The sequence below is a fragment of the Theobroma cacao genome, chromosome 5 (genome assembly GCF_000208745.1).
Source record: "Theobroma cacao cultivar B97-61/B2 chromosome 5, Criollo_cocoa_genome_V2, whole genome shotgun sequence".
Lineage (NCBI taxonomy): Eukaryota > Viridiplantae > Streptophyta > Magnoliopsida > Malvales > Malvaceae > Theobroma > Theobroma cacao.
The window spans coordinates 23,256,158-23,266,626 of record NC_030854.1 but is presented as its reverse complement, the minus strand read 5'-3'; the positions used below and the strand labels follow the sequence as shown (position 1 = coordinate 23,266,626).

General features: G+C 35.5%; 2 protein-coding genes across 2 annotated transcripts; both read right to left on the bottom strand.

Moving 5' to 3' along the window:
- On the bottom strand, positions 2,941-7,569 carry LOC18598738 (phosphatidylinositol 4-phosphate 5-kinase 5). The gene is made up of 9 exons (XM_018121144.1): positions 7,487-7,569; positions 6,171-7,399; positions 5,276-5,443; positions 4,800-4,965; positions 4,591-4,707; positions 4,237-4,430; positions 3,879-4,009; positions 3,679-3,751; positions 2,941-3,483 (listed from the first exon to the last, which is right to left on the bottom strand). Exons 2-9 carry the CDS (start codon positions 7,343-7,345, stop codon positions 3,195-3,197), a joined length of 2,313 nt encoding a protein of 770 aa, XP_017976633.1. The 5' UTR covers positions 7,346-7,399; positions 7,487-7,569; the 3' UTR covers positions 2,941-3,194.
- Positions 8,207-9,891, bottom strand: LOC18598737. The gene is made up of 4 exons (XM_007028398.2): positions 9,819-9,891; positions 9,167-9,284; positions 8,988-9,060; positions 8,207-8,754 (listed from the first exon to the last, which is right to left on the bottom strand). Exons 1-4 carry the CDS (start codon positions 9,838-9,840, stop codon positions 8,509-8,511), a joined length of 459 nt encoding a protein of 152 aa, XP_007028460.1. The 5' UTR covers positions 9,841-9,891; the 3' UTR covers positions 8,207-8,508.

Genomic DNA, 10,469 nt, shown 5'->3' with positions numbered 1-10,469 from the left:
ACTTGAGCTTGGGCCAATTTAGCCTAAATAGGTAAAAGGTTCTTTGCTTTTATTGGGCTTGTTATGAAGTTGCATTATTTTAAGCTAGCCCACTTGCTTAGTTAAATCTTGGTTATTAGTGATATGAATTAAATTTAAATTACTTTAATACAATATTTAAAAATTCTTTTATGATGTGTCATAGGACTAAAGTAAATGAGAAAATATGAAATTTGAGAAATAGTGCTCAAGTGAAGTTAAGAAATTTTAAATGATTCGTTGTGAAGAATTATTGTTGTTGGAGGAATTTATTTGTGTAATTTAGTTGAAAATGTTAAGTTGAGTGGTATAATATTTTGAAGGAATAAGAAGAAATAATGTGGATTGAAATTGAAAAATAATTGGATAGATTTGAAATGACTGTGGTTATCGTAAATATAGTTAATACTGTGGAAAAATAAGATAGATTTGGGCGGAAGTTAATTAAAAGGTTGAAGTACGAGACATTTTACATAAGTTGTCGATATTATAATTGAATATGGTTTCGTGATAGGGTGAGAAACAGAGGTGGGATCGATGCACTAAACATATTGAGTTTGGATTATTGCTAGGACGTGTTAAAGTAAAGTTAGAGCATTGTGGTGGCGTGCCGGAGTAAATAACAAGCGATTGGCCAGTGAAAATAGTTAGAGACACCTTCAAACAAATAGCGACCTAATACCTCATTGTTGCTAGGTGAGTGAACTTGCATTTTAAAATGTTTTGGGGAAATGTTTATGTGTTTCAATGAATCATTTGGGAATTTTATCAGTTTTTGCTTTAAAATTTCCTGCGAACAAGCCCTTGATAAAATGTTTGATGTTGTAAAATGTGAAATGTTTTGAAGGATGAATCCATATGTTTTTGTATAATGTTGACATATATATATATATATACTATGTCATAAATGGTACCATTGTGTGACAAATGCAATCGTGCATGTGCGGGGTGAGGTGCACTTGCTGGTGATGGAGATGGATGGTGATATTGCCTGTGTGCAAGATGTGAGGGGATGTACACGATGGCATTATTTTGTGCATGATGTGAGGGGATGCACACGATGACTCCGGCTATGTGCACGATGTGGGGGGAGGCATATGAGATGGGTGGGATGAGGTGTTCGGCTATGTGCACGATGTGGGGGGATGCACATGAGCTGGATGAGATGTGTTGGTATACTAATTAATATATGCTTAAGTATATGTATATGCAATAGAAAGATTATGATTATAATATGTGATTATATGGCATGATGAATTTTGAAAATTTCCCATTTACTTGTGAGTTAATCTTATTGTAGCAAGAAACATTCTGTTTATACTGTCTTGCTTGGATGATTGCTGAAAATTTCCTCTCCTTCCAATTTCATGTTGAATATGGTTCCTTCATCATTAAATGATTTAATAACCAGGGGTTAAATGGAGGGATTTTAATAAGAACTTGAACTAAGCTGTATTGTTTTCAAACTTAAATGCATCATGATTTTTAAATCATTCCTTGTCACTGCTTGTTCCCCTCCTATGTTCACTCACTGAGTTTATACTCACGTTTTCAACTTCATGTTTTCAGATTCAGTGGTGATTGATACGTAGATTGAGGTGTCCGCGTTCCCCCATCCCTTGGGTAGGTATCTTGACACTCAGTAGTCATATCTCCCCATCCAAAGTCTCTCCTCTGACGGTTAAAGTCTTTGTATATGGTAATGTGAATTGCAAAGATATATTGGCAAACTATCTATGTATGATTGGAATTATGATGCTAATGTGAGCATTCACTTGGGTTTTATGAGTTACGTTGGAGAAGTCGACATTTGAACACTATTAAGCTTATTCTTAAAGAAATATACTAAATAGATGGGTTAATATACATGTGCATATTGAGAGGCTTGCTTGGGTCTAGTAAGTTATGCCTATTGGGTCCTTGCGTCGGTCATGGCTCGAAAATTGGGCTGTGACAATTTTATTCGCCCCCACTTGTAGTGTGCAAAAGAGTTACTGACATATAAACCTCAAAGATACCATGAAGTCCAGTAATTAACGGTGTTTTGCACTGACGAAATCAATCCACTAAGTACTCACTGGAGTATAACAAGATTATCAAACTTCTATAATATTTTTTCTACAGGATTTCTTTAGGAAAATAATATAGCAGAAAACTTGGAGAATGTTTGAGAAAGAAAGGAAAGATATTACTGTTTTCTAATGTACGTTATGTTATCTAAAAGATGGTCCTTTTTATAGGCTTACATGCCTATTCCCAACAGACAGTTTGTATCTCTTTCAAACAGTCACATTTATCTATTTCAAATAAACATAACTCTTAATTTTTTCTAACAAACATAACTCCTCTTTTATTTTTTTTATTTCCAATAGATATAATTTTCAAATACGATTTTTCCAACAGATATTTTATTTGAAAATGTTCCAACACAAGTAGCCGAGATGTATTGTGACATATTATGTCTCTGGCAGCAGAATAGGTGTTTGTTAATTTCTGCTTGCCATTGGTGGTTTTTCCTATGTTGTTGGTGTATTTTAAACGGTTTACGGTGGGATGATCATATGTTCTGATCATTCTTGGCCTTTGCCAAGTTTGTACCCACTCTATTAATCAATGAAATGAATATGAATTGATTGAGCAAAAAATAATATTGTTAAGAACAGAAAAGAAAATGAAGAGAAAAAATTTAGAAAAGTAAATTATATATATTAAAATAATAAAATAAAGCCAAAGATTTTTTTATTTTTAATCATGGTATGCATCAAATACAAGGCTTTTATACTAATAAAATAAAGCATACACAGAGACAAAAGCATGGTACTACATTAGTCCAATTCATTCTGATCACTTAACATCTTGAAAACTTCAAAACTTTGATCCAATTCCTATAATTAAATCCAACACATATGGAAGAAATCCATGTAAATATTCTGTATATCCAGAGACATAAGAATGAGTTGGTAAAAGATATAGTACATAGTAACACAGTTTTGTACTCGAATTTGGTTGAAGTACTCTTCCTGGTACAACATATTCTACATCACTCTTCACTGAAATACTTACATGATATTCCTGTAAACAAAATCCAATGAAATGTAATTGGGGCATAGCTTAGAACATAAGTCACCATATGGAAGACTATGTCATGCCCATGCCCCTTCTGAAAGCTGAAACAGCTAAGTATCTTCAGCAAAAACTCTAAATATGAAATCACGGAATCGCTTAGAGTACTGCTTTGGATCCACAGCTGATATTGACGTAGGGTCATAATGGATGGACTTATATGCATGCTCCAACTTCTTGGTAATGTCATAATCTTGAAGTATGTCAATGATGCCAAAGAACATTACCACTTCGTAACACTCCCCCGTCTGTTCTCCCACCAGCTGTAGTTCACTTTCTGGTTTTCTTATAGTTCTTTCTACACGTGCTGGCATGTTAGCACCCAGCTTGATGCTAGCCCACCTGCAATGTTCATTTGCTTCTTAATACCAAGATGCAAAGTCATTGTCTCTTGGCTCCATTGTGGAATTAATTGTTATGCTTAAATTGTTCAGAATAATTTTGTAGTTTAGGGTTGAGACAAGTTTTGACGCACGGGCTTACTTAAATACTAAGATTGAAAGATGATACCAAGATTTGTGCATGGAGATATTTCACCTCTTAGGGTCTAGAAGAAGTTGATCCACATCTGTTCTAGAAAGACGAGGAGCTGATTCGTTCTCAGAATTGCCTGCAAGACAGTAAACAAAACTTGTTAACACAAATAAAGAGTTTGGAGGAGACCCGTATGCACTCAATTAATCTTAAGGAAGGATTTTTGACAAGATTTAAATGGTAAGAAAAAGATGAAAGATAACCGGATGGAGTCCGCCTTCCACAAGGGATTAGCTCTCCATGAGTTGATATTTCTCTAAAGTGAAGACCCACCAGAAGACTATAGTCCATAGTTCTCTCCTGTTCAAGAAACTCACAATCCCTATCTATTTGCCTGTCAGGGGAAACACGTATAAATATTTAATGCAGTTGATGAAGAAAGATGGGAAGCAAACTTAGACAGCATGTATGGTTTTTAATCCATGCTTGAAAGAATTTTGAAGCAAAATTAGAAAATAAAAGGTGCCGTAATTTATAGGTACCAAACATGTTTAATTACTTCAATGTCAAGGCAATGGAATAAACATCTAGAAAGCCAAAAAGAAAGAAACTGTATTTCACCTACAAAACTCTTGAAACCAAGCTTTCTGCAGTTTGAATATGAAATTGAGATCAAGGTCCTTAAGTATGGTGGTGTCATCGATCTCAGACTCAGGCTTCTCTGTTATGCGCCCTAGAGAAGATCCTTTCAAGTCAAAGCGTCTATGAATTGTATACTCGGAGCGTAAGAGGTTCCCCATAATAATGAACCGTACCTGGATTGTCAACCCTAAGACTGTTATAATTAATCAAAATGGTTTTCTTACCACAGTTTGCAAGCACTAAAACCTCAACTGATGAAGCTTCCTTTAAATAAGTATTGCCACAAATTTCTGACTGAAATAGTTGGTTTGTCTAACAATGTCATTCACTTACCTTTTTTTGAGTTGGCCCAGTTAACTTCACGCAGTGCAAACCGTAATATTTTATCACCAAAGTGTTCTCAAAGGATCGAACGTGGTTGTAATAGGCTGAAAGCATCCTTAAAAGTACCTATAGCACACAGTTAAAGCAGTTATTAACCTGGACTTGCAACAATCAGCATTGCTTCCAAACTATAATAGGTATGTATATACAGAACTCACTTTCACTTCTGACTTCTTCATTGTCTTTATCATGTATCGGTCATCATCGGTCAAGTAAAAGAAGCTACCACTTTTACCAGGGGATGATAGTTCCCTAAGTGCATCGTTCCCACAAATTGATATCATGTAATCTGCAGGATCTACCTTGAACAACTTCCTCAAAGTCCTTTAGACAAATGATGATGTGGAGTTACTTTGCATGTTCTTAAATGAGAATTTAAACATCTAGAGTAATTATTGTCATCAAGGGGAACAAGATGCTTCACAACATCTCTCTCTGGTTAGCCCCATGTAGTAAGCTTTTTCAGAGTTGTTAGCCACTAAACATGTGCAGAAGCTTCATATAGTGCTTTGTTGCCTTAGCAATCCATGCTCAGGTTCAAATGCATGTGTGATGATATACTAACAAATTATAACATTTTACTGCACTAAAAAGAATATGATTGGATTGTAATTTATGTACAACGTTGCCTTACCTGAAAACTACTGGACAATAATCCTTCCATTTAAATTCACTAGATTGATGTGGTGGAGTGTATTTGCTGCCTTCTGGAGGAAATCTAGTCCAAATTTTCTCCTTTGGGTCAAAAGCTGAAGCCTTAAGATCAAGGGATGTGGCTGGAGCAGGTCTTCCTACAGAATGCCTGTGTAATCACTCCAAATGTTGATAATGTGACAAACTCCACATCACATAGAGCAGATAATTATCACAGGATCCAAGTTTGAGAATTTGATAAAATGTTGAAAAAGAAAAAAAAAATAGGGAATGATGTAAAATGTCATTTCATGCAGAATAAGTATAAGGAAGGAAAGATGAAATTCTTCAGATTTGGTTTATAAAGCTCGTAAAAGTAGCAAGCTCTTGTCCACCTGTGTGCTTAATAGTGTCTTCAATACAAACATTAAAAACTTTTTGAATTTAATCTTTTGATATTTACCTCTTAAGAAACAGGGTGTTGATCATAATAACTAGTAAACATTTTTTCTGTTTGAAATTGATCTCAATTTGCCCCGTGTTTGGATTCCCATGGTGCAGGCAATTGGCCTGAAATATAGACACAAATTTTGCGCGTTTTCCCCTCAGATAGGAAAAGGAAACTCATTTTCTCTTATAGTCCAAAACTTTAAGCTGCTCTTTTTGGCCCTTATCCTTTCTATATTAGTAACTAAGTAGAGCCAAGGAAAACAAAATACAATAATATAATACTAGTTTCCCTAATTGAATATCAAAAATATTTTCCTACAAATTGGAAAACGATGTTCTTAGAAAATAATTTAAACATCTATAAGTATATGGTGCAAGATGAGAAAAACACAAGTCAAAACAAGAGCACAATATATTATTATAACAATGAATATAGAGAATGCCACCTGATTCCCAATTGCAGATTGAGCATAAGCTCATAGTTCTTGTGGCCTTTGGATATCGTTTCTCCTTGTCTTTTTCCTGGTTTTGGAGCTTTCAATGGCAATCCCAGGTTGAACTTTGGGTTTGTGTCATCATGATGTACACCTAACAGCTCACAATCCAAATCTCTCCTCACTTCTCCTAAATCATGACCATCGCCATCAGTCTCCCACATGTTCATTTTATCAAATGGCCTCTCTATGCCTACGCTTACCCTCCCATCAACTGACATTCTCCTTGGTTTGTCCCCTCCCTTGGTTGAATACCAGATTGCCAGTTTTTTTTGTGACGGTAAGATGGAAACCCTTTCACCCGGGCAAATCTTGCAGTCAGCCAGCTCACTAAACACATGTTTAGGATCCCATTCAAGATTTGCAGCCAGCGAGGACTCTGAAGGGTAGCAAGTCCCATTTTGTTCATCTGGGTCCTTACTCCAGTTCCCAACATAGAAACTTCCATCGGGCCATTGATAAGTTCCATTTCCCTTGGGCATACCATCTTCCCAATAGCCATCATACTTATTCCCATTACTCCATACAAAAGTTCCCTTGCCACAAATCACACCATTCTTCCACTCTCCTACATAATGGTCCCCATCCTTCCATTGATATTTCCCATGCCCTTCTTGCAAGCCACGGCGCCATTCCCCATCATACCAATCTCCGTTGGAATAGTTCTTTAAGCCATGACCATGTTTCAAGTTCATCACCCATTGTCCCTTATAAGTGTCCCCATTTGATCCGGTATATATACCTGTCCCATCCATATATCCGCTTTTGAACTCCCCCTCGTAAGTAGCACCGGAGGGCCAACTAAACCTTCCTCTCCCCATAGTTTTGCCTCTGTTCCACTCTCCTACGTACATGCACCCGTCGGTCCATAAATACTTTCCTTGTCCATTAGGAAAATTGTCATACCAGTGCCCGGTATAGTAATCCCCATTAGGTAGAATTTTCTCTGCAAAGTGTGCATCCCCAGAGATGCTTACACTTTTATCATTATCATCTTCAGGATCATCCTCTGCTGCATTTGCCATAGATATTGTCCCGAAAATGCTATTTGCGCGCTTTTTGGCCGCTTGTGTTTTGCGTACGGTGGCCTCCCATGCCCTTAGAACACTACTTTGCTCTTTGTTCATCGTGTGCAACCTCTTTTACACGTTAACATGCTATGATTTCAGTGAGCTTAGGATCTGTTTATGGTTGATTGGAATTGAAATGTCATTGCAATGTGGGTGAAGATGCAGGAACCATGTAATGAACAAATGTATGAATCTTACAATATGTTTGCCCCTTGTCTCTCTTGTTTCAATGAAGGAAAGCGAAAAGAGCGATTGAACCTGAGAATTTTATTTTCTTCTCAACCCCAACAAAATAAGATTCAAAGCTGTGTCAAATTCATTTTTTTTTCTTTTGAAAATTTTGTGGTCAGGTCACTGAGAGTCACAGGTAAACCGTACAATCAGCATGCATGGGATTTGTGACAAATGAAGTGATGCCTATGTTTAAAATAAGATATTACATGTTAAAATCCCCGCATTAATCTTGAAAAATTGACAACATCTTAACTATGAGTTTTCTTGCCTAAAGAAGGTTAGAGAGGAGAGCACAATTCTCTCCTACATTGTTTCTCTTGGTGATTCAAAGGGTGACTTGTTCATCTCCTACAACCTCTAAAAGCCCTAACATTTGGAGGGACAAACGAAACTTGGATGCAAGTTTACTATTCTTGGAGTTACAATGTAAAAAAGAAAATATATATTCCTGGGATTTTTCTTTGCCTCCCGATACAAATATTTATGCAATTGACGAGCATCGGAAAAATAACACACATTTGACTGTTTTCAATCATATTTCAATGCCAAAACTAGGGGGAAACATCCAGTTGTGAAATAGTTGAGATTTAAGATTTGAGTTTCCCTTCCCCTTTCTTTGTTTTTAAAATCAAATTAAGGTAGCTTTTTGTTTATAAAATGCAAAAAATAAATAAATAATAGCAATGAAAACCAAATAAATGCGTTTTTATTTCGAGGTTATTGGTGCTACGTGCGCAATGAATGGTAATCCCATCATTAGTATGACGATGCTTTTTCCTTTACCGTTTACACCAAGACAAATTGTGGAGGAATGGTATTCCACATTAGTCTCTACTTAGTCTGAGGTACTGCTGGATATGGCTTGGATATTCAGTAATTAATTAGGAACTTTGCAGATATCCTCCACAACAACCACCATTGCATCAGTAAATTAAACATGATTTGAGGATAGACGTAGTAACTAGCAGGGAATGAGCCAATGACCCTCAAATTTTTTTTAGTTTTGCAAGGAGGAAAACAGTGGCCGAGGTGATAGCAGGGATGAATAAATCGTCATGGATTTTGAGGGCTGCACGTTTCTTGATCATTAAGCCTGTAACCGGGATCCCGAATAGGTACAAGAGTATGTCCTTGGCTCCAATTCCTGTAAATCCAGTCTCAATTAGCACTTCCTGGAGAATCCCTTGAAACTCTTCTTTTGACAATTCTCCTTCTGCTGCTTCCTTGTATCTCTGCAACAATTTTAAATGAACCACTGTCAATAATATACTACTATTTTACTTTTAGGGGTTATGGCTTAATGGACTTGAAGGCATTTGATTCAACACTCAAAATTTAATTTGTGACACGCGTTGGACTTATTGGTGATATTTTCTAATTATAAGAAACTGCTTCTGGATGTCTTGGATCAGCTAGAAAGGGGATATAGGGGTGTGGCTGACTGGAGGGAACTCAATGGCTGTACCCCATAGGCTAGCTCCAGCGTCGTAGTCTTTGGCACACTTAACTGCGTGCTTCCAAGCTTTTTGTTGATTTCTCTGTCAACAAGGGAGTAAACACATTTAATCAAATAAATTAATATTTTCCTTGAGTGAATTCAGGTAAAGATTTATGATGGAAAGAGCTAAAAGCAAGATGAAATACTCGACAGTTTCGCATACTGCTCCGTAGAACTTAGCTGAAGTCCAATCTTTCTTGTCTTTAAAATAAGTTTGGTAGCATTTCTCTATCACGGCATCAATTTCTTTACCCTTCTTCTTTCCTGCATCGGTAATGCATACAAACTAAGGGACTTTGCACTCTTATTATCATAAAGCTTTAAAATAACCAATCTGACCAAAATGCTAAGGATAAAAAATCGGCTTTGTCTCTCTTTCACATTACTTTTTTAATATATTTTTAATTATCATTTATATGTATGATTATCAAAACAAATGTATTGAAATGTACCGAATAAAAAAATAAATAGAAACCAAATTAATTAGAAAAATAATTTTAAGAATTTGAAAACTCAAATTCGATATAAGATAAACTAAATAATTGTTTAAATAAAAAGAAATATTTATTATTGAATCAAATATTTAATAAATAAAAATATGTATGTAATATCTCTCGTTTTTCATTACGTACTCAATGCAACAATCAACATTTTTATAAAAATACGCTAGTATCAAATTTGTAATAAAGAAACATGTAATCCATTTATGAAGGTGCCGCTAACTTGTATGCAATTGTATATATACAAAAAGAATAGTCGATGCAGAAAATTTAAGAGAGTAAGAGGGAAAGAGAATACCAGCTGATGCGTTTTGGCCCATCTTGATCTTCTCGCTCTGCAAAATTGTGATGATATGAGTTAGAGAGGTTGAATAGAAATAAATGAAGCTTTATAAGGATTTAGGGTTTTAATCCTCCCCTAAAGCAATGAAACTTGCCAGCAAGGGAGAGTATATTGCAGAGCTAGCCCGGAAGCAAAGGATTGGAAAAAGCTTCCGCCAAAAGAAAAGGACCCTGCTACATCATTAATAGGTACAATTTAGGTGGAGAATATAGTATGCCAATCTAGTATGCCTTCAGGTTTACATATTGTAACTTCATTAAATAATGTCATGTTATTACAAAAATAAAGATAAATTGCTTAAATATTTTAAATTTAAATTTAAATTTTATGAAAATTCATTAGTTTTTGAAACAGACAATGAAACTTAAAAGTGTAAATACCATTAATAAAAAATATTAAAATATTAAAATACTTTTTTTTCTCAAACGTTATGGCCGATCAGTACGCTCCCATTCTCCGACTGACCACTTCACGATAGTTGCTCCCCAATGGAGGGAAGCACCCTCCTAATCAGTGCTCTCCTCCCTCGGCCTAAAATTTTTATTTTGTACAAAAAATAAAAAATATAATTTATATAATAATAATCTTTAAAATTAATAAAAAGTA

Coding starts and splice junctions, on each gene's coding strand:
- LOC18598738 (XM_018121144.1), bottom strand. CDS start 7,345: ATGAACAAAGAGCAAAGTAGTGTTCTAAGGGCATGGGAGGCCACCGTA. Junction 4,431..4,590: donor CTGGGCCAACTCAAAAAAAG/GTAAGTGAATGA, acceptor TTGACAATCCAG/GTACGGTTCATTATTATGGG. Junction 3,752..3,878: donor TGGAAGGCGGACTCCATCCG/GTTATCTTTCAT, acceptor ACTGTCTTGCAG/GCAATTCTGAGAACGAATCA.
- LOC18598737 (XM_007028398.2), bottom strand. CDS start 9,840: ATGGGCCAAAACGCATCAGCTG. Junction 9,285..9,818: donor GGGCCAAAACGCATCAGCTG/GTATTCTCTTTC, acceptor TTACCGATGCAG/GAAAGAAGAAGGGTAAAGAA. Junction 9,061..9,166: donor GCAGTATGCGAAACTGTCGA/GTATTTCATCTT, acceptor CCTTGTTGACAG/AGAAATCAACAAAAAGCTTG.